General features: G+C 53.5%; 5 protein-coding genes across 11 annotated transcripts in view; 3 read left to right on the top strand and 2 right to left on the bottom strand.

Annotated features, from left to right (window-relative positions):
- The window catches only part of ARHGEF18 (Rho/Rac guanine nucleotide exchange factor 18), a 41,277-nt gene extending 35,567 nt beyond the window's left edge, over positions 1-5,710 (top strand). For all 6 annotated transcript variants that reach the window (XM_015886444.2, XM_015886443.2, XM_015886442.2 and 3 more), the window contains 3 exons: positions 69-396; positions 2,078-2,200; positions 2,292-5,710. In XM_015886444.2, the coding sequence (XP_015741930.1) occupies positions 69-396; positions 2,078-2,200; positions 2,292-2,452 (612 nt within the window). In that variant the 3' untranslated portion in view covers positions 2,453-5,710. The remainder of the gene's footprint in view (positions 1-68; positions 397-2,077; positions 2,201-2,291) is intronic.
- Positions 5,711-8,557: 2,847 nt separating this feature from the next.
- On the bottom strand, positions 8,558-11,680 carry LOC107325511 (ectoderm-neural cortex protein 1-like). The gene has a single exon (XM_015886448.2). It carries the CDS (start codon positions 11,409-11,411, stop codon positions 9,642-9,644), a length of 1,770 nt encoding a protein of 589 aa, XP_015741934.1. The 5' UTR covers positions 11,412-11,680; the 3' UTR covers positions 8,558-9,641.
- A 1,512-nt stretch (positions 11,681-13,192) lies between these two features.
- PEX11G (peroxisomal biogenesis factor 11 gamma) lies at positions 13,193-15,531 on the bottom strand. The gene is made up of 5 exons (XM_032441051.1): positions 15,400-15,531; positions 15,129-15,317; positions 14,822-15,000; positions 14,681-14,731; positions 13,193-14,324 (listed from the first exon to the last, which is right to left on the bottom strand). The coding sequence occupies exons 1-5, from the start codon at positions 15,514-15,516 to the stop codon at positions 14,096-14,098; spliced, it is 765 nt and encodes a 254-aa protein (XP_032296942.1). The 5' UTR covers positions 15,517-15,531; the 3' UTR covers positions 13,193-14,095.
- TEX45 (testis expressed 45) lies at positions 15,489-19,429 on the top strand. The gene is made up of 8 exons (XM_015886449.2): positions 15,489-16,100; positions 16,522-16,625; positions 16,803-16,897; positions 16,990-17,105; positions 17,415-17,515; positions 17,742-17,937; positions 18,803-18,888; positions 19,017-19,429. Exons 1-8 carry the CDS (start codon positions 15,515-15,517, stop codon positions 19,203-19,205), a joined length of 1,473 nt encoding a protein of 490 aa, XP_015741935.1. The 5' UTR covers positions 15,489-15,514; the 3' UTR covers positions 19,206-19,429.
- Positions 19,430-20,539: 1,110 nt separating this feature from the next.
- ARRDC2 (arrestin domain containing 2) lies at positions 20,540-26,140 on the top strand. 2 transcript variants are annotated; one of them, XM_015886451.2, is made up of 8 exons: positions 20,540-20,974; positions 23,514-23,580; positions 23,702-23,849; positions 24,071-24,173; positions 24,330-24,586; positions 24,781-24,940; positions 25,064-25,215; positions 25,303-26,140. In XM_015886451.2, exons 1-8 carry the CDS (start codon positions 20,710-20,712, stop codon positions 25,354-25,356), a joined length of 1,206 nt encoding a protein of 401 aa, XP_015741937.1. In that variant the 5' UTR covers positions 20,540-20,709; the 3' UTR covers positions 25,357-26,140. The 2 variants fall into 2 exon arrangements, with proteins under 2 accessions (XP_015741937.1, XP_015741936.1); XM_015886450.2 differs by lacking the exon at positions 20,540-20,974 and adding an exon at positions 21,041-23,283.
- Positions 26,141-26,728: the final 588 nt, after the last annotated feature.

Genomic DNA, 26,728 nt, shown 5'->3' with positions numbered 1-26,728 from the left:
TTCTCCTGTAGTATGTTCACCATCTCAGATACCTGCTTGTCTTAGAATGTTCTTTTTTCCTTCTGTAGAACCCGATGCAGAGTCATTCTGTTAGTTTCAATGGAGAAGGAGCAGAACCATCCCTGCCAGTCTTGAAAGCCTCTGCACGAGTGAGTGTCTCTGGGATGGATTACTTGGAGCACTCAGAGCTGGTTCGCAGAGACAGCACCACCCTGGAGAGCCGTCCAGTTCTTGCTCTGAAGAATGAAGTGCCAATACATCTCCTGAGCGCAACTAATCAGATCCAGAAACCTGCTGCTGTTCAGCAGCAGATCCCTACTAAGCTTGCCACCTTTACAAAAGGAAGCAAAGAGAAAAGTGGGAAGAACAAAGCATCTCATAGGACAGACAGCTCAGGTAAGCGTCTTAACATGCATTTCTCACCTCCCTTAGCATCATGGGGGTATGGAGCACTATAGCTTAGACCTCTGGCTACATGTGTGGAAGTCAGAAATTAATATGCTGCAGATTGTTACTCTGCTACCTGCAGTTGGTGGGCTCTTAAAATTCTTCAGCATTAAGTGTGTGTACTATTGGAATTGGAAATTTAGCCCCCAAATGTCATGTTGGAAATAGTGCTGTAGGTCAGCAGGACAGAATTATGGTGGGCGTTTGTAAAACTGGATATGAAACCTTCTTGCCTGATTCTAGTGGTAAAGGAAAATAGCAAGTGTGTTGCTTGTTCTGCATGGAAGAAACATTTTAAAGCTGTCTTAACCTCTTCTCAGTACCTGTTCAGGGCTGTAATGACATTAAACTTAGTGCCTTTCTGAGCGCCAGCCAGTCATTAAGTACAGATTTCCAGGCCAGAATTGAAGTGCTGGTTGTGTCACAGTGTTGAAAGGAGCTACTTTTGTCTGAAATAGAAGCAAGTAAAAACAGTTACCCTGTCATGGTGTAATTTCTACAGCTAACCACTAGGTACTGAAGTAGTGTTCTTTGCCAATGACAGACACAATAAAAACCACTTTTTCTCTACCACTTAAAATAGCCTTACTGCCAGCCTGGAAGAATGGCCTGTAATTTTAAAGTTACAAAATTATCTCTTCTGCTTTATATAGGATTCTGAGCTGGCAAGCTTACACGTTGCTGGGGCCTATGCTGCTTTAACAGATTCAAGGCCAGACCTGGCTAGGGAGTGGGATTCTGCTGCATGTAGCAGAAGCATCTGTCTCTGCACCTGAAGTTTAATACAATTATGAACTTATGTTTTTACATGTGAGAGGATATCAGGCTTCGTTTATCATGAATACCAAATACTGGCAAATGGGAAAATAGAGCTCTAATACTCTCCAGCTTTATTTTTAATAGCTCTTACATAATGGCCTGTGCTGTGGAAATATACTTAATGGCGTTTTTTCCAAAAATGATATGAATAGGCCTAAAGTATAGATGTAATGGTCTCTGTTCTCTCATGAGAATTAGTGGGATGCATGCTTGTTACGGCCGTAAGTAGATCTTAGAAGAAAACAGAACAGGACTCTCTGTTCCAAAGGGAAGATACTGAGTATTGAATTTGGTTTCCATTGCACATAAGGAATGTGTACTGAGAGCTGCTCGGATCCAGAATAACTGTTTCATGAATTGCTTTTATTGTTGAAATTAAGCAACTGACAGGCCATAATACCACCATCAATGTACTCTGCTGCTGAGCAATTTAAAGGCAGACGAAGAGCAGAGACAAAAGTTCATCACAGCTCTGTGTATTAATAGTAGGAAATATCCATTGCTAATTGAGTGCTAGGGACAAAGATGTTTATTCTCCTTCCACGAGGCTTTGTAATAGTAGATTTTAAGTCTGTGGTTGTTGGGCTGGTAGTGACTGAACTGGAAGTGCTCAGGAAAGAGGAGAGAGGAGAAGCACTTGTGATTTAAGCAGCTGAAAAGAAAGTCTTAAGTAACTTGCAGTAGAAGCAACAGCTCTTTTTGGTATAGCAGCTTGCTTGGATATGCAAGGGTGTCTGTAGTGTGGGTCTCAGCATGAAGGAGAGAAATCAATGGAGTATTCCAGTACTGACAAGTAAAATATTTTCTTCAGCATCTGTTGACCAGAAGCAGCTGATTCCTCCCAGGCTTGTTGGGCGAGAGGAGGGTGTCCTCCGAGGCAGACGATCAGCAAGTCCAGTCCTCACGAGCAGCCAGACCACTGCATTCCAGCCAGGTATTTCTCAACCCTTGTGGATGCACAGAGAAGTGCCAGGCTATATGTGTAGCATCATCAATCTGTCTTCCTTTTCTTTCTTCCCCTATAGAAATACATGGCTCTGCAGATGGTCAGCCAGAAGCACTTTCTTCTGCCTCTCCAAACCCATTCAAGCCCAATAATGCTCATGTTCAGACCCTGGTGACCTCACAGCCGACTCTTTTAAACATGCAAGATGATACCAGCAAAGAAGATGTAATTTTTTTCTAACTGTTTCCATTTAAAGATTACTCTTCTCACTTACTGTTTCAAGAACTCAGGCTCCGGTGTTCAATGTGACAGAGACTTCACATGAGTGTCTTTTTATTCCTGCCTCGTTAATACTAGCAGGGACCAGCCGAGGATTGTAGTTCTACTTTGCTGGCTTCTTTGCCAGCAGCTCGAAATGAGGGCACGATGGTAATGATCTGCTTTTAAATTCTCAGACCATGGAAATGTGTTGACACGTGGCATGGGTATGTAAATTCAGAGCATGTTAAAATGCTGCCATTACTGCAATTTGCTCTCTTTGGTGTATTTACACTCTTTGTGAGCACCATCTTGTAAATTGTTGTAGTTGATGTTGAATCTTTCAGATCTGTATGTAAAAAAAAAAAAAAACAAAAAAACAAAAGATTTTAATTGTAAGCCTCCAGGTGGCTGAGATTTTTTTAAAATCCATATTCACAGGTGCAAGGTTGCTCTCGTGGGTTATGCTAACTCTCTGTTAAGTAATTGACTAGCAAAGCAGTCTCCATAGAGCCACACACGATAAACATTGCGATACCAACTCACCTGAGCCAGGCTGGCATCTGTTTCTTTAGCTGATTCAGCAGAGTTGCACTCTCCGTGGTAGAAAAGGCAGGGTAAGTTTCTGAACAGTCTTCAAGGTTCAAGAGCTCCACCTGCTTGTGGATGAGGAGAGCTGAATGTGTGAGTGTATACAGCGGTATGAAGAGTTGGACTAAATGCACATCTGTTTGGCCACCAGCTTGTGCCAGGATGCCTGGCTCCTTGAGGACACTGAGCAGCTGTCCATGTTAGTGAGGGCAGTACAGATTCCTCACCAGAACTCATGGATTGGTTTGGAAGGAGCTGCAGAGATAAGTTCCTTGCTGGAAGGTGTGTAAGAAGTGTTTGAACACAGTAATTATTGTTTTGTGTCATCCCAAGTCTTCTGCATCTTCTGTTTGTCTGCTGAATTCCTTGGGCTTTGCTCCAAGTACCATAAGATATCAAAGCTGCTGTTACTGCAGGGATTTCTCTGCAGCAGTGTAAGGAATGAAGGGAATATGAACTGTTTGGGTTTAAAAAAAGAAAATGTGCTATTAGCTGAACCTCTGTTGGTTTGGCTGCTTACAGCTAAACCAGCTTTGATACCTCTTGTTAAATGGGTCAGTTCTTAATCATGGAATGATGATGTTAACAGAGCCCTGCTCAAAAGGCATTATTTCTTTGTAGTCGTTTGCACAGTCATTCATTGTGTTGTCACTTTATTCTGCATCTCAGTTCCTTATTTACTTGCATTACCTGGGGACACTTATTCCAATGTGTTGGATGTGACCAGTCAGATGTATTGCACACAGGAGAAATTGTGTGGAGGGGATTAGAATTAGAGAAATTGGTCTCTCAGAACCTAAAGAAACAGGTTAGTATTTTCCGGAGCATGATGGACTCTTCTTGCTAAGTGATGTTAGTAAATACCTGAAGGCACTGAACTCAGAGTCACAGCCTCAGCCTCCCCTATGAGGAAACTCAGAATAACCTCCATGTTACCAGGCAGCTGACACCCCCACAGCCCCAATTAATTGTTCCTATTAATGAGGGCACACTTCGGTACCAAAGCGGTGCTTGGTGAGAGGTGAGACTTGCAGAGCTTCACAGATTATAGATATGCAGAGAACTGTATGGGGAACACGAGCATCCTTTCATGGTCGTAATGCTGTGTTGATGGTGGTTAGAACATATTTCTGTGTTGTTTTTGCATTCCTGAAACCTGGGTTGAAATAGTGGGGATCTCTTAAGATCTGGGTAACCTCCAATTGATTCAGCGGCTCCACAGGGGTGATTCTTCAGCTGGAGGATGCAGAGAACTGCCATCGTCTCTGGTACCCGTGTAATTTCTTCTGTAAACATGCAGCAGAGCAGCAGGAATGTGCAGTATGTTCCCTCCATGCTGTGGTTTGGGCCACTCCTAGAGAAATCCCCATTGCCCTCAATTAGCAGTTTGATAGGAGCCTTAACCTAAAGCTGAGTTGGATTAGTGGACAAAAGCACCTCAGCTGAGGAGGGAGGTCTCTGTTCAGCAGCTTTAAAACAATTTTTCGTAGCACATATTTGGTTTAATTTGGTGCCTGTCCCAATGTGTGGGGGAGAGAGCTCTGTGGATCCAAGAGATCTGTTTGGAAGCTTTTCTTTTCCATGCAATGAATGAAGTCAGGTTTGGACAGTGCAATCTGGAAGCCATAATCTGCATTGAGATCGCATTTCTTTTTGTGTTATGATGAATTAAAGCTATCTGAATGTTGTCTGCAGTGCTGCAGGTGAGTTACAGCTCGAACACCTGACCCTGACAGGCTGGGCTGTTGGTTCAGCACCCTGAATGATCTTTGGGATATCGAGTCTGTAACAAACCTGAAGGTGATCTCTGTTCCCTGGCTGCAGGTGAGAGCCACATTGACCACAAACAGAGAGATCCTGTCGCCTCCAAGTCATTCATGTGCCATAGGAGGGGTTTGTGTGATTTCCTGCCCAGCACCCAGCATGGAGGAGGTGTCAGAATATCTCATTGCTGGTGCAGAGTGCACCTTCCTCGTGCTGTGTCACAGCCCTAACACTGTCCTGTCTGTCTGAGCACTGTGCTGGTGCAACACAGAGACTTGGAATGGTTTTATTCTCGATTGTAACCCTGGTGCAGAGGATGCTTCCTCCTTCCCTCCCATTTGGGCAGCTGTCACTTTGTGTTTCAGACTGAGGACCCTTTTGTATCCACCAGCACTGGGAACATCTGCCCTGTGCCTATTGGAAATGCCTTCATGTCTTTACCTGCACTGTAGGAAAGCTTTTCAGACCCATTCCTGTCTGTAGGGGAAGGAGATGTGTGGGGTTGTGTTGGCACTGCTGTGTGCTTCACTCAGAGCCATGAGTTCCCCCAGTGCCGTTCAGTTTAGCTCTGGTTCCTGGGCCCACCTTGCACTGAAAGCACTGAATAAACCATCACCGTGTTGTGGTTTAAATGGACCTTTTGGTTGGGATGTAAACCTTGTAAATAATTCATTCCATGTTGAGACTGCGGTAGCAACGTCTTTGTAGCCTTATCTCATTGGTGAAGATGAAATGGTCACGTTCTGCTGGTTAATTGTACACTTCATCTTCGTGCACCAGATAATGATTTTTACAATGACTGCAATGTTTCCCACTGAAGGATTCCAAAGCTGCAATAGGACTGAAACCAACTTCCAGCAATAAGCAAATAAAAGTTAAAACGAGCGAGCTGCCTTTTTGGAGGTGTGTTTATAGGAGGGGTGGGGGGGTTGTGCCTGAACCAAAGGTCAAAGCAGCGCCCACATCTCACGTGCTTCTTTTCTATCCTGGACAGAAATAACTGTAGGAGGGCCGACGGTTTCCAGAGGAGAGATGGGAGATGGATGTGAGTAACTGCAGCCAGTGAGGTGAGAGCCCTGGGGAGAAACCAGCTGATCTCAGAATGCCGCACTCAGCACTGGCACAGTCGGCTCCGCCAAGTTGCTTATATTAGCACGGAGCTGCTTTGCATGGTGCCAGCCCCAGACATGCCTGGCTCCATCCCAGACGGTATCGGTTCCCATTTGGAAGGAGTGGAATGAAAATAGAAACTCTCTCCGTGCTGCCTGTGCCAGTTTGGCAGCTCTCCGTACCATCCTGCAGTGCGAGCTGTGTGTCCTGGCAGCACGCGATCATGGCAGACCTGCAGGCACAGCCAGAGCTCAGAACAGACATAAAACAGGGATGGAACTGGAGAAGGAGAGGGATTCTCCAAGGAAGAGATGTGATTTTTCCTTTTTATTTTAATGTCCTGTACTGTGGCCATCGCTGAGGAGAAGCCTCAGCCACTTCTGGGTGTTGGCACAGGGGGTGTCTGAGCTGCCTCATAGGGATAAGGCTTTGTGTGCATCATTAGAGGGGTTGGGTTCATTGTGTTCAGTAGGGAATCAGCCCGCTATGCCGGCAGCTCCGCCCTGCTTTGTCTCGCTGAGATCTGGAGCTAATTAACCCGAAACCCAAACCACATTCTTTCTGTTGGGATGAATCATTCCGGGGCCATAGGCAATGACCGGCTTCATGCTGAGCTTCCCTCTTTCATGTGGCTGAGACGCGGCGGATGGTTCCCATACGTGCAGCTGAGATCCATTGCAGCCCAGATGCTGGAGGACAAACACACACGAGGGATGCTGGCTCCGTGGTGTGCTCTGACAGCAGCAATGTGCTGCTCTCTGTCTTCCTCAGCCTTGTGGCTCACAGTCTGATTTCTCATCCCAGCAATGGCTTGTCCCAGGGCTCAGAAGGATGTGGGCCCGTCCTTGTCTGATGCTTACGTTGTTTGCTTCTTGGCCCGTGGGCTCTGGCAGAGGATCAAAGCCAAAACCCTCTTGGAGCTGGCAGTGTGAGATGCATGCATGCTCCCTGGCTGTGGTATGGCGTTGCATGCATGGGAGCCTCGAGCACAGCAAGGATTGCTTTGTTACAGAGCTATGAGTACACAGGGCTGAAAAAAACCTACTGAGAAGTGTAGATTTGGGGTTCCTTTCCTGTATGGGAGCAGCAGGGGGTTTGTGTTCACTGCATGGAGCACATGAAGTCATCCCTAAGGACAGACAGCACAGCACCATAAGGCCTGAAGTCAGCTTTGCTGCCATGCTCCTTTGGGGAGAAGGTTGTGTGCTGGGAGGAGAGGCCTTGGTTTGCAACAAGGTTTAGATTCCAAGTGGGTTACATTGATTCAGGATGATTTCTGTCCTGGTAACAAAACTAACCCCTAAACTAACTTCATTTGCAGCCCCGTTGGCCTACATTTTCTCACCCTGGCACTAAAGCGGTGATTGGATTAATGCATGGACTGGGAAAACAGGTCTGTGCTGTACAAGGAAAGGAGTCTGGTTTTCCCCAGGAGCTGGGAACTGCTTCCTACCAGGGGAGGTGCTGGGGGAGCCGGGGCTGTGTGCCAGCGGATGGAGGGAGGGATGGAGGCAGCAAAATGAGGCTCGTCTTCCATGGCAGCACTGCAGAGCAGCCCAGGTGTGCTGCAGGACAGAAGCACTTGGCTGTCAGTGCAGCCTGAGATGAGGAAACGATTCACAGATGCTTGCAAAGCCTGCAGCAGAAGCGGCCCCAGCGCTGCTGACTGTGCTGAGCGCGGCTCCGATGGATCCCAGCGCCGGGACCGGCAGCTCGGAGCGGCTCCGTCCCCGCTGCAAAAGCCGGATGTGGTTGGGAACCGACGTTTATTGCTTGGCAGAATAAACAAAGCAGCTGCTGCTCAAAGGGCCGGCAGTGACAGCTCAGCTCCGCCGTGTTGCTGGGCAAAGTCGGACTTTGTCCGATACTCAGGAATAGCTGGAGCTGTAATAAAGGTGAGGCAGCTCCCAGCCCGCTACAACAGGAAGGAGCCGCTTCCTGCCCCCTCTCCCAGCCCTGCTGCTCGATGCCTTTCCCCCGTCCCATATCGTATATTACTGCCCGCACTGCCGCTGCTGTGCGCTGTGCCCGCTGGGGGCTGCACTAAACTCCCTTTGGGATTTACACGGAGCGGAAGGGCAGCACAGCAGAGGAAAAGAGCCGAGCTGGGGCTGCAGTCAATGGAGAACGGGATGGAAATGAAGTCATTTTATCTGTAGCCACCACAAATGGGGGCAGCTCTCTTCCTTCCCGTCCTGCCAGTTCTTGCCTATACGAGCAGCTGGGAATGGCGGTGACATTGATTTATTCAACTCTGCAATTGAATAATTGCTCACACCCAAACCGTGCTTCTGCGGTGAGACATTGACTGCGCCCTCGGTGCCATTTCCTCCGCCTCCTCCCTCCCGGAGCTGTACCTTCCTGCCGTGCAACCTGGGAAGCAGCAAAACAGCGCTGCTATAGGACCAGGCAAGGGCAGAGAACAGCTCAAACTTCAGCATCGGCAACAGGTTTGTGTGTCCTGCATCAGGGCTGAACCTTCAGCTGAGATCTGGGCTTCCCCCGTCATAAAGATGCACAGAGAGATTGGAGCAACCCCCAGGGGCTGATCCTCAAAGCTCCTGCTGAACTAAAGCAAAGTGTGGGCTGTGAGGACTTAGAGCTTCAACACACAGAACAGAGTAGGATTCATTCAGGTTTATTGAAGCAGCTCCAGGCTGAGTAATAAACACACACAACTGTTGTATAAAAAATGTACGGGATCAGCCCCATGGGCAAAGTGCCGTCACGTGTTCAGCCATTACAGGCAACTGCATCTGGTGCTGACTGCGTTCCAAGTCACAGCCCGGAGCTGCCAGTTGCTGAAGAGTTTCCTTTGTCCTTCCCAGTAAATAACCACTTAAAACACTGAAAGAAGTAGAAAAGAATCCTCTGGTTTCTGGGCTGGGAGTTTGAGCGAGGAGGAAACACGGACCCCTCTCACCATCTCCAGCCCCATAGAGCTCCTCAGGTCTTGCAACCAACTCTGAGCCTACGGAACAATGCAGCCTGGAACCTTCTGTAGGTGCTTCAGAACACTTCATTGCGCCGCCCGGTGTGAGCAGCACATCTCTTGTAAAGGGAAAAGGTGAAAACAGACACCACAGGGATCCGTGATTCACCGGCATCTTTTCTCCCTGCAGCGCCTGGAAGAGTTTAATTCTGGTCACAAGTTTTGAAGAAGTTAATTGCTGAGTAGCAGGAAAGAAATGGCACGGAGGGGACGCCAGAGAATAATTAGAAGTGGATAAACCCTGTGTTTATATGTAGACAGGGCTTGTCTTACAAAGGCAATTACCGACTGCTATCATCTTATTCTGGCACCAGCCCGCAGCCCTCACGTCCCACAGGACATTTGGGTGCCACCAGCAGATTAACTGTGGCACCAGGAGGGGGGAGCAGTGCTAAAAGCAGCAGCCGCCCCTCGTGGCACCATTAAGTAAACACAGCAATGGGCTCAGACAGCACCAGGACACCCAATCCTGCTCACTGAGAGCATTCCCCAAAATCTTTGCATAGGCCAGGACTCAGTGGAAGGACGAGGATGCCAGGTTCAGTGTCTTGTTATTTATACTCATCTTCCAGCAGCGTTTGAGCTCCAGCCTTGAAGCATATGACCAGATGATGCTTCTGCAAGATCTGCTGGACTGCAACCCCTGCAGGGTTCAGCCCTCACACAGCACGGTCACAGAGCAGCTCTAGGCCGACTGTTCACCTCCCATCTCCTTCATGCAGCCAGGTACTTCCATGTGCTGACGAAGGCGGTGGGGATGAGGGAGTAGGGCACGGTGGTGACGCTGCTCCAGGTGTCGGATGAGGGATCGTAGCAGTCCAAGGTCTTGCAGCGCTGCTCCCCACAATACCCCCCCACCACGTACAGCCTATTGCCCGACGTAACGGCGCGGCAGCTGATGCGCTTGGCGGTCACATCTCCAAACTTGGACCACTGGAAGGTGTCGCAGTGGAAGCGGTAAGCGGAGCTGGCTGAGAACTCCGTGTCCCCCCCAATGACGATGACGTGGCTGCCCACCACGGCTGCTGCCGTGTACCGCCATGGCTGCGGGCAGCTGCCGGGCACCGTCCAGCGGTTCTGTTGGGGGTCGAAGCACTGAACCTTGGGCAGCTTCTCCTGGTTGGCGCTGGTGCCGCCGAAAACAAACAGCTTCATCTTGGCCCCCACCACGGCGGCGTTGCTTACGCCCTCCCGGAGAGGGGCCACCAACGACCACTTGTCCAGCTGGGGGTCGTAGTGTTCCACTTGCTTGAGAGAGACGGATGGAGAGGCCGGGAAGGCCCCGCTCGCTGCCGTGTGCCCTCCCACCACGTACAGACAGTGGTCCAGCTCTGCGGAGCCGTGGCCGAACCGAGCCACCAGCATGGGAGCAGCCTTGGCCCACTCGTCGTGGAGCGTGTCGTACACCCAGACGTCCCTGGAGGCGCCGTTCTCAGAGCCCTTCCCCCCGGTGATGTACACCTTGCAGCCGATGGCGCAGGCGCTGCACTCCTTGCGAGGGCTCGGGATGTCGGCGCGGGGAATGATCTCACGGGTTTTCTGGTCCAACGTGTAGATCTTATCACACACGAAGGTCTGGCCGCCCAGCAGCAATAAGGCCTGGCTGACCTTGCGGGGCCGGGCGCAGCACCCCGTCACCACGCCATCATTCTGCAGGATCTTCATTTTGCACCTCACCGCGTCGGCCACGATCTCCTCCCCCAACTTGTGGCCCATCACCAGCTTCTCACACGCCACCTGTTTGCGCAGGTAGGACTCGGGCAGCAGCGCCAGGCGCACGGAGCGCAGCAGCTCGGGCAGATCCTCGTGTCTCCGGGGCAGATCGTACCGGATCCAGCCCATCACAGCTTCATACACCACGGTCTCATCCTCCACCTCCAGCTCTTCGCTCTCCACCAGCTCCAGCAGTTTATCTTTGGGCAGCCGCAGGAAATCTTCAGTCTTACAGAGGGAGGTGAAGTTGGCCAATGCCATCCTCCAGGACAGCTCCAGCAGCCGCTGGCAGCAGTGGGCATCGGACAGCAGCAGCATGTTCAGGCAGTTCCCGGGGTACAGGTTCTTCTCCAGGAAGTCGGCCGAAGCGTCGCGCACGTCGTGGAACTGCAGCATGTCTCCGGCCTCCAGCAGGGACTCTGCGTTCTCCTCGTTGATCAGCACTCGAGCCGAGTAGGCGTAATCCAGCAGCAGCTCCAGCACCTCGGGGTGCAGCGAGTCGTGGAAGTTCACCTCGGCGTCCCTGCTCTCCTTCAGGCCGCCGCTGAACATGGCGTCGAAGTAGCGGCTGCAGGCGGCCAGCACCACTCGGTGGCAGTGGAACGAGCGGTTCCCGGCCCGCAGCACCACGTCGGTGAAGAGGAGCCGCCTGCGGAGCAGGTTGAGCTGGGTGAGGAGGCTGTCGGCGTGACCCGGCTTGTGGAAGAGGTGGATGTTCATGGAGCCCGAACTCGAGCGGGATTTCCGGTTCTCGTGGCTGCTGACCGACATCGCGTGCGGACACCGGGCGGGTCAGCGAGGAACGACCGGACGGTACCGGGGGAACCGCGGCGGCGGATGAGCAGAGCGGGAGGCGGACGGTAACGGTGCGAAGGTTCGGACACAGCCGTCCCCGAGCGGCCCGGTGAGGAGCCCGGCACAAGGCGCGGCGGTGCCGGCTGCTCCCCACGCTCCCCGTCCCGTTACCGGGGCTCAGCTCCGCTCCGTTCTCGCTCCGCTCCGCGCTGCCGCCGTTCTGCCGTTACTACCCGGCGCCGCGTGGCCGCCCCGGCGCTGGCCCCGCCCCCCGACGCGGCAGCCAATCAGCGGGCGCGGAGCTCTCGGGCCGTTCTTTGTGAATGGGAGCCCGGGGCCTCGCGTGCGCATGCGCCGCCCATTAACCCTTTCTCTGCCGGGGCCGCTGCCCCCCACGTGCGCGGTGACCCCCCGGCAGCGCCCCGCACCCACAGCCCAGCGCCCCTCCGTAACACAGCACGGAGCCACGGCCCGCAGGGAGCGGCAGCCGCAGCCGAGGCTCGTAAAGCCGGGACTCGGCTTTGTTCGTTGAGTCACGGCGCTATAAAGGGCCGTAAAGCAGGAGCCGGTTCTGAGCTGCTATCAGCAATCGCTGCACAGCCCTACGCTATCTGTTAATGAGCGGCATTGCACATCCCGGCCTGCTGAGATCGGGGCCGGAACAAGCTGTGCCTGCTCAGCAAATGTTTTACTGCACGGTGCAAAGCGAGAGATGAGCTGAGCAACAACCAGCAGCAACGAGCAACAACGAGCAGCAATGAGCAACAATGAGCAGCAACGAACAGCAATGAGCAACAGCGAGCAGCAACCAGCAGCATCTGCTTCCCACGGAGCAGCTTTGCTCCCTTTGCTCCCACCAGCAGCAGCTCCAGCCCTGAAACCTTCCTGGCTTTTCCTGTTTGCAATTTGAAGTTGCTCGAGGAGAAAGTGCAATAACGCCCGGCTGCTTTGATAGCATCCTTTGGATTTAAACAAAGCGTGATTTGCTTTTATTGCTTGTACATCAGAGGTTTGCACAGGTATAGTTTGTTTTACGTCACTCCAGCTACACCTTGCCCCGTGATGAGCAAGACTGTCCTGAAAGGGTGGGTCAATTAAAGGCACAAAAAGCTGCTCGTTAAGGAAGAAAAAAAGACTTATTAAGGATAAAGACTCAGCTGTAACAGCTGGTGCCAGCTGAGGACAGGACTGAGCAGCAGCTGCTCAGCTGTTCCACCTGTCTGAGAATGCAGAAAGAACACGAATCCTTTGCAGACAGAAGCAGCCAGTGCTGCATGTGGGTGCTCCCAGCTCAGCCAAGCTCTGTGCAAAGGCAGCACTGCATCCTCTGCAGTAACAGGGTGAAGGTCCAGGAAAGCAGCCAAACAAGGCAGCAAGGACAGGGCAAAGGGCAAAGAGCACCAACGCTTTGTTATGTGCCCTGCACGGGGGTAGGAGGCAGCCCTTGCACTTTCTTACACACACACACAAGCAAAAACATCGTGGCAAGGTGGTCTGGTTGGTACTGAGTAACATAGAACACAAACACTGCTCTGATTGAGCAGAACTGTTTCCCAAAGCCCCATCTGTGTGTACAGCTCAGTCAGGTGCTTTGAATCATTCCACTTGAAGGAAGATGGTAACAGATGGGCTCTGCCTGCCCGTGGCTGCAGCAACACAGCACAAACGCCTTCCGTTGCCTGGGAACAGTTTGGGGCTTTCTGGAGCCAGATAAATAATATTTGCCCACTTATCAGACACAATGACGACCCGAGAGCACCTTTGAAGCATTTCTCACATTTATTATTGGCACTGTTTAAAAATATGACTATAAAAGTCACTCACGCATTGGTTTGGCCACTTATTTCAAAGATGATTAACAAACTTGTTTCCCTTTTTGCTTCCCTATGTCCGTTGGCTCCGGCAGAGCTCAGTGGAAGAGCTCCACCCGGTGGCCTTCCACAAAGGCACAGCTGGAGCCTCAGCACCTTCTGGCTCTATAACCAAGAAGCCTCAATTCATGTTTCTTCTCAAGTAGAAAGGCTGGAAGAAAGCTTAACAAGGCACTGCATGCAGCTGCTGCTGCTTCCCCCATCACCTTTAAAGAAATACAGCAGTCACAAGGAACCTGCCACCCCCAGCAGCCTCCCTCTGCCACCCGCTTCTGTCTGTGTTTGGGGTTTCACCTGCTGTGGGTTCACACACCAAAACATCTGACAGAGAAACTTCCACTATCGAGGTCTCCTCTGTGGCTCAGGGAAGCACCAAGTGCTGGGCCTGGAGCTGGAACTCACAGAATCCACCTCTTGGAAGTTCTGAATCAAACAATTACAACTGTTCCTCCACCAAAGACTTTGTGCTCTTTCATATGAGAGCAGAGACTGGAGGGTTCCATCTGTCTTTTGAAGTACAGAAAGAATGGAAGCGACCACAACCTTTTTTTCCCCCTCCGTTATCAATCCTATCAGATTCTGATTTTTAGAGGATTCACCCAAAAGATTTCTAGGAATAAAATCTGTCAGCCATCAATAATCCTCTCTGTAACAGAGCTGCTGATTACTCTCAATTACAGGATTCACTGAATTAAAATCATTGGCATCCGGGAAAGTTATAAATCCAGCCTGCTTCACCAAATGCCTTCTTACCACATTAAAATTGGGTTTCAGAGGCTTAATTTTAGCTCACGCAGCTCCAGAACTGCCCCTTCCAGATGCCTGGTAGATTCCAATCAGGGAAGAGATGGTCCCCAGGAGCCCCACTAACCACAGAGGGAACCGTCCAGCCCATAGGAACCCTGGTGGCATCCAATGGACAGCATTGGAGAGATCTGCCAAGTTACTGATGATGTTCAGAACTTCAGCCTTCACTTGGGCTCGTATTTTCTGTTGACTCTGCGGTGAAGGTGGAGCACTGGAAACAAAAATGATGTTAGTGATGGTCTAATGATTGCCCCGTCCTTGCTGCCTTGTTTGGCTGCTTTCCTGGACCTTCCCCCTATTGCTGCTGCAGAGGATGCAGAGCTGCCTTTGCACAGAGCTTGGTGTCTGAGCTGGAGGTGTTTAAGGCTGGGGTGGATGGAGCTCTGGGCAATGTGATCTAATGGCTGTAAACCCTTCCTGGGGCAACAGGGCTGGAACTTGACGACCTCTGAGGTCTCTTCCAACCCAAGGCTACGATCCTATGATTCTATCATCCTGTCATCATACAGTTCTGTGCAATTACAGCTCACAGATGAGAATAAATAGAAGCAGAGAGAGCCCTCATACCGCTTCTGCTGCTTCAGCTTCCTCCTCAGCTGGACCAGGACTCTCAGGGACCTGGAAAGAAGGCAAACTGAAGTCAGTTCTACAAAGCAGCAGCGGGGAGCCGAGCCGAGCCCATGGGCCGTTCCTCGGGCCGCCTCTCACCGCAGGATGCCCAAGAACAGCGACAGCCCCCATAGCGCCGTGCTGGCAGCCCACCAGCGCTGAGAGCGGCCGCAGATGACGCCGCTGTCTGCCGCCCATGCGATGTGCTCGCAGGGGTAATACAGCTGGTCGGCCACGTTGCGAAGCACCGACAGCACCCGGACCAAAGCGTCCTCATCCTGCGGGAAGCACACGGGCACAGCGTGACGCCTGAGGCCTGGTAGGCCGCACAGCCTGAGGCCTGGTAGGCCGCACAGCCTGAGGCCCGACAGGCCGCTTTAGGCCGCACCTCACGGCCTGCTCTCACCTTAGGCCCCAGCCCATAGTCCCGGCTGTGGCTGAGCATGGCGAGGTCATCCAGCAGGCGCAGCACAGTGCGGCAGGAGCTCAGCTGTGCGGACAAGGCCAGCAGGCTGCCGGGCAGACCCTCGGCGGGGCTCTGCGGCCCGGACAGCGCGCCGCCTGCCAGCTGGCAGCCATAGCACAGCGCCCGGACCTGCGGGGGTACGGCCCGGTGAGGACAGAGCCGTAGGGCCGTAGAACCGGCCCGGCCCGCTCTGCCCGCCGCACTCACTCACCGCACGGTCCCGGCCGCGATATGACTCCAACGCCGCCACCATCGCGCCCAGCGCCGCCGCCATAGCAACACCCCGGGCCGCCGCCGGGGCATGCCGGGAGGGCGGCGCCGTTGCCATGGTGACGCGGCCTGGTCGCGGCCTACACGCAGGGATGGAGGCCTCGATCCCGGCCCAGGCCCCGATCCCGGCCCAGATCCCGGCCCCTCTCACGGGCATTCCCTTCCTAAAGGCCTCCCACCTCCAGCTGGGCGCTGACCGCGTTGTCCCGCAGGACAGCCGGCCGTTTTCTCACGTTCAATTCCCCCCTATCTGGGGGGATCACAAGCCGATGCCGGCAGAGCTGCCCCGCAGCGGGGATGTGTTGAACCAGAGCTTGGCTGTGGGTGGGGCGCAGTGCTCAGAAACGCGCCTGGCGTTCCCGGAGAAGCCCCTGCAGCGCCTCGAACCCCTCCCGCCCCCAGCACCCGGCATCCGAATGCACGCGGACCCCCGCATTAGTGTCTGCTCCACAACAATGAGGGACAGCTTCCCCTGCCATGCAGCCTCCCCAACACAACCCGCCATCCCCAAAGCGCAGGAGACCAGAGATCGAGTTATTTGTGGGGACAGGGAGAAAATCAGGCTCCCTCCATCAGTCCACACCACCTCATATCCAGCACATGATGTCCATCCTGCTGCCAGGGCACATCCCTCATACAAGGGTGAGAGCTCCCATGTTAAGGGCTGTATGGGATTCCCACACACAGGCAGTGGTTCAGAACCATGCTGCCAACCATGGATGTTCTGTCTTCTCCTTTTATAACTGAATTAATCAACCTGATGCTCATAAAACAGCTTGAACACGCTTACAGGGACGCTCACAGCCAAGCATTCCCAGCAGCAAACATCTCTGCTTGCAGGCATTGCTGTTCTCACCCCAAAGCTGCATCACTTCTGATGCACCACATCCACGTCCTGCAGTTTTGCAGCCCTCCTTGCTGCAATCTGGTGTTGAACACTCAATTCAGGAGCAGCTGCCTTGAGAGTACAGCTTTAATCTCAGCCATGTTCCCTTATGTGTAAATAGAGTTTTGTTTTGCTTTGTTTTTAATAACACCAATTCCCCTTCTGGCTGTTTGGCAGGTTGTGATCCCATTATTAAAGAGGATGGACAGCCCTCTTACCACACTTCTCATCAAATGCAGTTTAAAGGTGAACACAGTCCACCTGCAAAGCTAAGTGAGAAGGTAATAACACGAATCTGGGGATGCCCAAGACACAAACAACACGTTGCCATGCTGAATTCTGTCCTGAGAGGGGTTTGATCTGTGCAAGTGAAAAACAGCAGGTGGAAAGACAGAGGTGGGAAACAAAGGGATCATGCTTTGAGCAGCAGTTTTATAGCCCTGTTTGCTTCCCTTCAGCACAAATCTCGTATTATATTTGGAGATCCCAGAAGCAGTGGATCTGTGAGTGAGCAGAAATACGCCTACACGGCCCCAGCCAAAAGGGAGCACAGGTATCCAGCAGGATGGCCTGGTGAGCACCTCTGGGAGCTGCTCTTTCTGACAAGCTCTGATATTTAAGCAGCTCATATCCGATATCTTTCAGATTCTATGACAAGGAACGTGCTGTCTTCCAGATCCACCACACAAATGTGCAGCAAGGGGATGGTCGCACCAGGTTCTCCACCACGGTGTCAGAGCACTTTCCAGTACATAATGCAGGTAGAGTGAGTCTGTGACACAGACACAACATACAGATCCCTGCTAAGGTTATAACCAGATGAGCAGTGTTTCTTAGCACTTGGCCTTAGTTATATAGATAAAAGCTATAATAGATGGCTGTTGTATGTATAAAATATTTCTTTTTAACGTTTTATTGTTTTTACATACTCAGCACCAGTATCCTCACAGTTAGACTCAGTTTCATCCCTGGCAGGTTGAACAGCTGTATTCATTCCTGTGCTCTATTGCATGTAGAGAAACTGATCCACATTGAGATGCTCTGACATCCTCCACTCTTGCCTTTGCCAGAGCCTGTTGATATTGTCCGTAGGAACAAAAACACTTCATCCATCCTCAAAAGTGAAGAAGACCTGGAGAGAATTACCACAACACGGTCGTCTTACCCAGAGGTCTGTTCCCATCCTTGCTGTGTGGCTGTTTATCTGGTGGATGGTCTCTCCGTTTTTAAGCACACTATTCTATTCTAGCACTTTCTTAGACTACTGTTGTCCATTCTCTCGTTTCCATGCTGGCTGGCAGTGTGAGATTCTGGGCTGCATGGGGGTGCGATGTGAAACAGGGCACCTTTTCCAGCTCCAGCCTGTTACTGTTAAAGCCAACCATTGTGTTCTGCAGACCGGCAGGTGGAACTTCTCACCAAAGCCTGACTTGCAGAAACATCGAAGCAATGTCTGCTTAGGAGATGACCGTTCAGGCTCCAGTTTCTTCAGCACAACGCAGCACTCAGACTATCAGACACCACACCAGCCCCAGAGGGTGACAGGATACAGCAAGAAACTCCGTGAGAGCCACCTACCCTTCGACTACTACAGTAAGTTGCTCAGGCTGTCCTGGTGCTGAAGGAAGCCTGTGAGGTTCTCCTGGGTCTGTGCAAGGAAAAGCAATGCCTGGTGCTCTGGGAAAGGAAGCAGCACAGATATCTTGGGTTGGAGGTGGCAGGAAGGTGTGGGTGCAGCTTCAGTGTCATTAGTACGAAGCCATTACTTTGAAATCAGGCTGGTCATCTCAGGCACTTTCACCTCCCCAGGTGACATCTCACTTATTTGTTACCTTGATGCCTGTGTGAGCCATAGTCACTCACTGCCATTGTGTAGTAACTGCTATCACCTTCAGGTGGTGGCATGAACGTTTTCTGGGACACAAACCAGTGGTTTGACCTTTCTCCTTTGCTATATCTCTGTTTCCTGAATTTACTTTGCATTATATCTGGGGGAGGCAAGATAGGATTTGAAGTAAAAGCTGTGCTTTTACAATGCAAGGAGATGCAGTTTGAGCTGGTCACAGGAGGCATTAAAATCCTCCTCTTGCACTGCTCCTGTTCCTGATGACCAGCAGCTTGCATCTCAGAGAGGTCCCTTCACACCATGCATCTTTTTTTAAGCCATTAGTTTTAGATGTGGAGCAAATAACAGTCAAAACTGCCCTTATCGTTGCATTCATACCTAGTATATGGGATGGTGTTCCTGTATCTTCCATGTGAATTTCTTCATTTACCTCCTCACTGAGAACTGTCAGCCTGCAGCTGTTTGCTGGGCAAAGGTTTTTCCTGAAGGGCTGAAGTCCATCTTTGCCTTTCATTAATGGAATGCCTGCAGATCTGTGACTGCAGGACAAACTGCAAAGCTTTTATGGTGTTGCCTCCCAATTTACTGCCTTGAATTATCTTTTTACTGCAGATGAAAATCCCATCTCAATCACAAAGGCTACGCTGGTCCCACACAGACAGCTGAAGCAACGACTCTTTGAAGACATACGACAGCAGGTACAGTGTTAACAGGCCAGCATTTACCATGGGCAGGTTTGGGAAGAGGGATTATGCAAAACAAAGCTGTAGCCACCCCATGAAGTTCATGTTCCCACCCATGCCCTTGTGCTGTTCTCTCTCCTCAGATGAAACGCTCACACCTGGTGATGCCCTGGAAGGAGCAGAACTTCTTCAGTACCGAGCAGAAGGATGAGTTCACACCCAAGGACAGAGACATAGCAGAAATCCAAGCAACAAAGTCCTACGAGAGCAGCATCCCACTGGGGACCCTGAAAAAATACGGCTCCCAGAGGAAGGTGGTCTTCTCACAGTGATGCCCCCCTCCTCCCTGCTTACCCAGAACTTCCAGCAATATCGACTGCCTGTGTTGTGTGTTACCTAGCTGTTGTGCTGCTGCTGTTCTGGCCCTGCTCCTGGCCCAGCTGTGTTTTATTACAGGGAATATTTATTTCAAGAGTTGAATGAGGACACGAAGCATTATGATAGCAATAAACACCAGGGGATTGGCCCAAAGACATGGGTGACACCTCTCTCTGGAGCTGCAGGATCCATGCAGAGTGTCTGTCAGGGCTGTGTGTGGGCTGGAATATTCCTGTGTTATCTGTTTGGATTTTGGTGTCAAGGCCCGAAACCAAAGGTCATTGAACAGTAGGGCAGAGAAGCAGCTCTCTCCAGCTTGTGATGAGTGGGGCTGTTTTCCTAGCAACAAGCAGAATATTTCTGTTGAGTTGATAACTCCCGGGGATTCCCTGAATGCTGAGCTTGCACTATCTGGTGGGGATGAAGGTATTTTAAAGGGAGGCCAAGTGTGCAGGGCCAGCTGCTGCCTTGTCCCAGCTGCCACTTCGTGTGCTCTTCTCTGCCTTTTGATGCAGACAGATTTGATTCACGTGTGCTGTGAGCCACCACTGCAGTGTTAGAGCAGGGCTTGCTAATTCATTTCTCATTGCTGCAGTCTGTATGTGAACAGTGGCCAGGCCCACAAACTCCCCTTGCTTTCCTCTCAAGATTTGATATTACATCTCTTGGGAAAGGGATGTTCTTTGCTCCACGTGTACTTGAAAGAAGCTGTGTACTCCAGCCTTGCAGATTCCCACAGCTGCTCCTCACAGTGTCATCTGCTGGCATTTTGCAAACACCTGGATTCAAATGTATAGATTGCTTCACCGGGTGTAGCAACAGGGACTTGCACGCACCGTAGATCTGCCCCATATTTCTAATGGCCATAAGCTGGCATTGCTACCTGTTATGCTGCTGCAGAAATAGCCACTGTTCCCTGGGGTTAAATGCTGTTCCCTGGGGTTAAATGCTGAGCACCAGCTTTAGGTGGGGAGCTGCTGCTGGGGGTGGGCTGCAGTTGTTCACTTTCTTTTTCACGTAGATCTCAATGCAATTTCAGACACAGAAAGTTCTGCTGGCTTTTGGGGAAAGGGTCCTTTGCTTTCTGAGCCCCTCTCCGACCACTTACATAAATGCCTGAGTTGGGAAGGCCAGACAGACCCCGCAATGTGAAACCAGCACAACACCCCTCCCTGCGGACGGAGCCACCAGCACGTACCCATGGCACATCAACAGCGCCTGTGACTCAGAGATAAGAGAAGTGACGTTACTCCTCCTTGGCTTTAAAAGCACTGTCACTTACCTCCTTGCCCCCCTCCTTGGCACTCACACACAAGGTCAGCACTCAGGTGTCAGCACAAAGCAGAGTCTCAGTCCCACCTGGGGAGGGACAAAAAGGGGGTTTTGGTGCAGCCTTTGCTCTGCCTCCCCTCCCCTGGAGGGCTGCGTGTCTCACTTGGGCTAAGCAGGCCAGCAGCAATGCAGCCCCTGGGGTGCCTGCAGAGCTTGGCAGTGGAGCTGGAGGATGGAAGAGCGTGGGGAGCCTACGGCAGCGGGGATCTGCTGCATGGCTGTGTGCGGCTGGAGCTGCGCGGCACGCTGCGCCTGCGGGCACTGGAGGTTTGTGCTCGCGGCCGTGCCATCGTGCACTGGTTGGAGACCCGCAGCGTGGGGCTCAACATCGTCTACCACGACTACACCGCCTTCCAGACCTTCCTGAACCGACACTGCCAGCTCATCCCCGGTAAGGATGCGGCTGGGGACGGTGGGACCTTGTGGGCTGCAGACCCCCCTCACACTGCTGCCATCTGCAGGGTTCTGCCTCCTGACCCTGCAGAGGGTTTCTATGAGGCTGCCTGCAGACTCGAGGCTGGTGAGCACGAAGGGCTTGTGGCTTTTGTTCTGTTTGCACAGGGAAGTGCAAACACAGGGTCTGTTCGCAAGTGTGGAAAGAGCACTTAGGAGCTCAGTCAATATTTGTTTTCAGTTTTCTGATGCTGGAACCCACATGCCCAGCTGGCGTGTTGCTCGGATCTGCTGCACGAGGATGAGGCACTTGAGTTATTTGTGTAGTTAGGATGAAACGATCCAGAGCCAAGTGACATGGGACATGTCAGCTGTCTACCTGCTCATTAACTTTGCCTTGCAGAAGTGCACAGCTTCTATCCTCCCCCATAACGATACCGCTGCAGCCGCTGTGCCACAGTCATTGCTGCCATTGGGTTTCCCTGATACTGATGAGGGCATTTCACTGTCCAGAGGCTGATGATGGAGGGGTCACAGCCATGGGAGCTACCTGCCTGGAGCTGCTCTTGTCTCCAGCCTGCCCTGCAGAGCCATATGCTCTTTTTTGAGGTGACTGTACCTTACCACCTCGCTCTGAACACCTTCATTACTCTGGAGACATTGGTCTGTGATCATTGGAGTGATGTGGGCTGGGAGAAGCTCTGCTCTGCAGCCAGAACTGCTCCCATGCATCTGTCCTGCCGGGTCCTGCTTTGTGCCTCTGCAGCACAGAGAGGGGCTGGGGAAAACGTGCTGCCATTTGGGGGTCCCACGACTGCTCCCTCATTGCTTCCTGCTGAGCTGGGCTGTGTTTGGAAAATGCAGAGTTTGTCATGGCAACGGAGCAGTGAGCCGGGTGGAGATAAGTGTGCTGTGCTGCTCTCATTGGGTTTATCAGCTGTGAGCGTGGGACCAGCGTGCTGTGCTCCCATACAGAAACCATGGAGAAGAGTTCAGGGCCGTCACACGCAGAGTGTGTGTGAATGGGAGGTGGGAGAGGAAGGGACAACAGGGTTTCGTGGTCAAAGCCTTGGGTGCACCCACACGGGGCGCTGGGAGGGGTCCCACAGTGCTTTATGAGCAATGACCCTCCTGTCCCAGCTAAGGGGGCTGCAGCCAGCCCAGTATCGGGTTTGGGCTCCTAGAATGAGTCCCATGGACGCAGAGCTCTGTGGGTCCCAAGGCACAGGGAGTGGAGAGGGCTGCGGCCGTGGGTGAGGCTGAGTCACCGCGGGGGCTGCCCGGAGCCTTCCCAGAGCAAATCGTGCCAGGACGTGCCTCGTTTCCTCCTTCCCACCGTGCTCCCTTCGCAGCAATGATTCATATTTGCTCACGGCAGCAAACGGTCACATACAGACAATAAAGCACAGCTCGTTCCCTCGCACCGCTCCCCATCGCCGGGCTTTGATCCCAGCAGCGATGTTGGGCGCAGAGCGAGCCCCTGCGGGTGGGATTTGTCACAGGAACCGGCACTGTCCTGGTTAAAGAGCCCGGGGAGGACGCACTGCCCGCCGCCTCATTGCACAAGTTGAGCCGGAGCCAGTTCTTCATTTCTTAGAAACAAGCGGAGCCGCGGCCCCGAGCAGCTTCCCCCGCATCACCCGGGCTGCGATCGGGAACGGCTCCGGGAACACAGCGCTGTGTGCGGGGGGCGAGCAGAGCTGCGGGGTGCGGGATGGGATCCCGACGGGGGGGACGCAGCGCCCGTCCCCAGGAGTTCATCCTTGGGCTGCGCACCCCCGTCCCATGGGGTGAGCTGTGAACCCACCGCACCGACACGGAGCACCGGGCGGCTCCCGGCCCGAGGAAGCCCCGGGCTGGGGGCGGTGAGCGGCTCGGTCCCTCCCGCACATGCTCGTTGCGTTGTTTTGCGGCTCCTGCCGGGGCCGCCCCGTCCCGTCCCGCCCCATCGGGGCCGCCCCCGGGACGCGCCGGGCACTTAAAGCGGCGCTGGGCGGCGACGGGGCGAGTGTGAGCCGCCATCTGTCGCCATGCTGTTCGATCGCCTCAAGCGCTTCTTGATCGTGCTGGAGGGCGCCGAGCTGGGGTCTCCGACCGCCTTCAGCCCGGGGCAGGCGGTGGTGGGACGCGTGGTGCTGGAGCTGGCGGCGGCCGCGCGTTGCGGGACGCTCCGGTTGCGGGCGCTCGGAGCCGCCCGCGTCCACTGGACCGAATCGCGCAGCGCCGGTTCCAGCACCGCCTACACGCAGAGCTACACGGAGGAGGTGGAGTACCTCAGCCACAGCGACACGCTGCTGGCGCCGCCAGGTACGGGCTGCGGGCTCCGAGCCCCCCACGCACCCCCAGCCCCGGTGGGGATGCCCGTGCCGTGCCCCCCCCCGGCCGGGTGGGCTGCGAGGCGCTGAGATGAGCAGGGTTGGGGGCTGCGGGGACAGCGGTGCTCGGTGGCGGAGCCCCGGCAGGAGGATCCCATCGCCTTCATGTGCTCCGTCCCCGCGGGTGGGAGATAAACCTTCCTCCATCTGTTCTACCCACAGATAACGGCGAAGTCACGGTCCTGCAGGCAGGAAGGCACGAGTTCCCCTTCACCTTCCAGCTTCCAGAGTAAGTCTGTGGTTTGAGTTTCCTTAACGCAGAAGGGATGAGCCGTCGCTGTGTGGGCACGGCCCCCCCACCACGAACCTGCCAGCACAGCCCCCGGAATCACTCACTTTCTCCCTTCCAGGACCCTGGCCACGTCCTTTGAGGGCAAACACGGCAGCGTGCGCTACTGGGTGAAGGCCAAACTGCACCGACCATGGGCCACGGTGAAAAAGGTGAAGAAGGAGTTCACTGTCATCGAACCCATCGACATCAACACACCTGCACTGCTGGTGAGCCCCCCCCATTCCTGAGCACTGCTTGTCAGGGGTGTGCCATGCAGCAGGGATGGGCAACAGAGGCTTTTTGGGAGCTGTAATGCATTGCAACAGCATCTTGCATAAGGCTCCTGGGAGCCGGTGCTGCTCCCCAGCAGGTTGGCGGTGCCAGGGAAGAGCTCACGTTGTGTTTTATTGTTCCTTTCTAAGTAGCCTCCGTATGTCCCTTTTTCCAGGCTCCCCAGGCGGGTGCTAAGGAGAAACTGGCCCGTGCCTGGTACTGCAATCGTGGGCAGGTCTCAGTGACGGCCAAGATCGACCGCAAAGGCTACACCCCCGGTGAGCACCTCCCCCGGGCACCCGGGCTGAACCTTGGCAGGAGGGGACTTGGGGTCACCTGCTGGTCCCCGCTGTGCCAATGGGCAGCTGAACCCCCAGTGACCCCAGGCAGGAATTCCTCGGGCTCCGTCTCCAACATGTGCATCTGTTTGGCAGGTGAAGTCATCCCTATCTTTGCTGAGATTGACAACTGCACCAACCGGGCGGTGGTGCCCAAAGCAGCCATCATTCAGACTCAGACCTTCATCGCCCGGGGCACCAAGAAGCAGAAGAAATCAGTGGTGACCAGCATCGTTGGGGACTCCATCGCTGCGGGGAAGCGCGAGGTTTGGCACGGACGGGCACTGAAGATCCCCCCGGTGGGGCCGTCCATCCTGCAGTGCCGCATCATCCAAGTGGAGTATTCCCTGAAGGTGAGGGGGGTTGTGGGGGCTGCTGTGTGTTCCCAGCTCTCTGCTGGGTGTTCCCATCTCCCCATAGCTGTGCTCATCGGGGTTGGTGTTCTGTGCAACATCTGCGTGTCCAACTGCAAGAATTCCCTTCTGGGAAATCTCTGCCCCTCTGGTTGGGGGCAGCACCAACAGTTGAGGTTCCCCCCTGTCTGCAGGTCTGTGTGGATATTCCCGGCACATCCAAACTGCTCCTGGAGCTGCCACTTGTCATTGGGACGATCCCGCTGCATCCATTCGGCAGCCGCACGTCCAGCGTCAGCAGTCAGTACAGCGTCACCCTGGACTGGCTGAGCAGCATCCCCGAGCAACCCGAGGGTGAGCAGAGGGGCAGGAGGGGCAGGGCATGTTCTCAGCCTCCACAAGGTGTGGAATAGCGTGTTTGAAGCCGCTTCATCTGCACATCCCCTATTCCCTGACACCTTTCTTTCTCTTCTTTAGCCCCCCCTGAGTACTCAGAGGTGGTGCCCAGCCCTACAGTTGAGCAGAGCCTGGCCCCGCCGTGCCGCAGTGAGCTCGGGGCTGTGCTGGAAGGACCTTTCTTTGCCTACATCCAGGAGTTCCGCTTCCGACCGCCTCCGCTCTACTCAGAGGTGAGGAACCCTGCACATGGGTGTGGGGGGTGTGGGGTGATGCCCTCGCTGCTGCCGGGGGTCCTGAGCCTGGCTTTGTTATTGCAGATTGACCCGAACCCACCTTCAGACGGCATCCGCCCGCGCTGCATGACCTGCTGAGAGGTGCTGACGGCATTGTGACCATTGGGCTGCAGTGAGAGTGCCTGCAGTGTGGTGCTGGGCATGTGGTGGCTGTGAGAGCACTGAGCCCCCACCACGGGCACTGCCCTATAGGGCACAGAGAGCTGGAACTGCCCCAGGATTTGGGGTTCGGATGGAGCTGGGATGGTGCTCCTCTACGTGTGCTCCAGCACCTCCTGCTGTGGAGTACGGGAGCTTGGAGGTGTTGCAAGGATACCAGAGAATATTTGAATCCTGTGCTGGGTTTGGACCCCGTGCTGCTGTGAGTGCAGCACTGCTGTTTCCTAAGAAGAAAACTGGCCGGGTGAGGCAGACTGTGCTGCTGGTGAACACGGCTGTGAGCTGGGTGATGCTGCAGGGATGGATGGAGCTGCCTGGCAGCCAGGAGGGGGCTACAGATCCCCCCATGGACATCAGTGGGGCAGAGGACATCGGGACAGTGTCATTCCCAAAGCAGCAGGGAGCTGCGGTGCTGTTTTGGTGCTGTTCCTGCACGGTGGCACAGACGTGGCCCCTCACAATGCTCTGTTGGCCAAAGAAATGAAAGCTGGAGTGGGTCCTCCAGGGCTGCCACCAAAGACTGTACATTCCCCCTGACCCCCCTGCAGAGCCCCAGCGCCGGTGCTGGGCATTGCTCAGAGGATTTTGTATTATTTGTATCAGTGACCACTTTTATACCGACCATTCTTTGTCTCTGACGTTGTTCTTTTCCTATGACTTCAGTTTGGGCATTTTCTCTGAAATAAATTCCTTTTATAACCAACTACTGCTCTCAGCTTTTGAGTTTGGGACATCTTATGGTCACGCTGGACCTGTGCCCCAGCACTACTTCCCCTTTCCCAGAGCTCAGCACAGAGCTGCTCTGCTTTGTGCCACTGTTCCTCTTAGTGTGACCTTATCCCCTTCCACCCCCATGGCAGCACCCATTGGGTTCTGCTGTGCTGCCGTTCCCCATCGTGCAGCCCTTCCACTGTGCTCACAGCTTTGGGTTTGCTGCACTTCTGCACCCCAAGTGTGCTGAGCACAGCAGATCTCAGAGGGTCTGAAATGGGGCTGAGTTCCACAGTTCCATGGCCGTGCTGTGACAAATGCTGCTGCTGGAATGTGACTTTTCCCCCTGGTTTCTTTATTTGTTCTTCTCTTTTTTTGTTTGTTTTCCCTTTCTTTATGTGTGTGTGTGTTTTTCTTCTTTGTGTTTCTCTCCTGTTTGTTTGGGTTTTCATTTCCTTTCTTGCTTTTTTGGACCTTGCTCAGCATTCAGAACCACACTGCTGCTGTGCAGGACTCACAGGTGCTCCATGCACCCAAACCTGCCTTTACTTTGCCACCCACCCTCTGGGACAAGGATGGG

The sequence above is a fragment of the Coturnix japonica genome, chromosome 28 (genome assembly GCF_001577835.2).
Source record: "Coturnix japonica isolate 7356 chromosome 28, Coturnix japonica 2.1, whole genome shotgun sequence".
In the NCBI taxonomy this organism is placed as follows: domain Eukaryota; kingdom Metazoa; phylum Chordata; class Aves; order Galliformes; family Phasianidae; genus Coturnix; species Coturnix japonica.
This window is presented reverse-complemented; position numbering and strand designations above follow the sequence as displayed.

Coding starts and splice junctions, on each gene's coding strand:
- LOC107325511 (XM_015886448.2), bottom strand. CDS start 11,411: ATGTCGGTCAGCAGCCACGAGAACCGGAAATCCCGCTCGAGTTCGGGC.
- TEX45 (XM_015886449.2), top strand. CDS start 15,515: ATGGTGACGCGGCCTGGTCGCGGCCTACACGCAGGGATGGAGGCCTCG. Junction 16,101..16,521: donor GGCACATCCCTCATACAAGG/GTGAGAGCTCCC, acceptor GCTGTTTGGCAG/GTTGTGATCCCATTATTAAA. Junction 17,106..17,414: donor CTTTCCAGTACATAATGCAG/GTAGAGTGAGTC, acceptor TGCCTTTGCCAG/AGCCTGTTGATATTGTCCGT.
- PEX11G (XM_032441051.1), bottom strand. CDS start 15,516: ATGGCAACGGCGCCGCCCTCCCGGCATGCCCCGGCGGCGGCCCGGGGT. Junction 15,318..15,399: donor ATCGCGGCCGGGACCGTGCG/GTGAGTGAGTGC, acceptor GTACCCCCGCAG/GTCCGGGCGCTGTGCTATGG. Junction 14,325..14,680: donor AAGCTGAAGCAGCAGAAGCG/GTATGAGGGCTC, acceptor TTTTGTTTCCAG/TGCTCCACCTTCACCGCAGA.
- ARRDC2 (XM_015886450.2), top strand. CDS start 23,007: ATGCTGTTCGATCGCCTCAAGCGCTTCTTGATCGTGCTGGAGGGCGCC. Junction 23,581..23,701: donor TTCACCTTCCAGCTTCCAGA/GTAAGTCTGTGG, acceptor TCTCCCTTCCAG/GACCCTGGCCACGTCCTTTG. Junction 24,941..25,063: donor CATCCCCGAGCAACCCGAGG/GTGAGCAGAGGG, acceptor TCTCTTCTTTAG/CCCCCCCTGAGTACTCAGAG.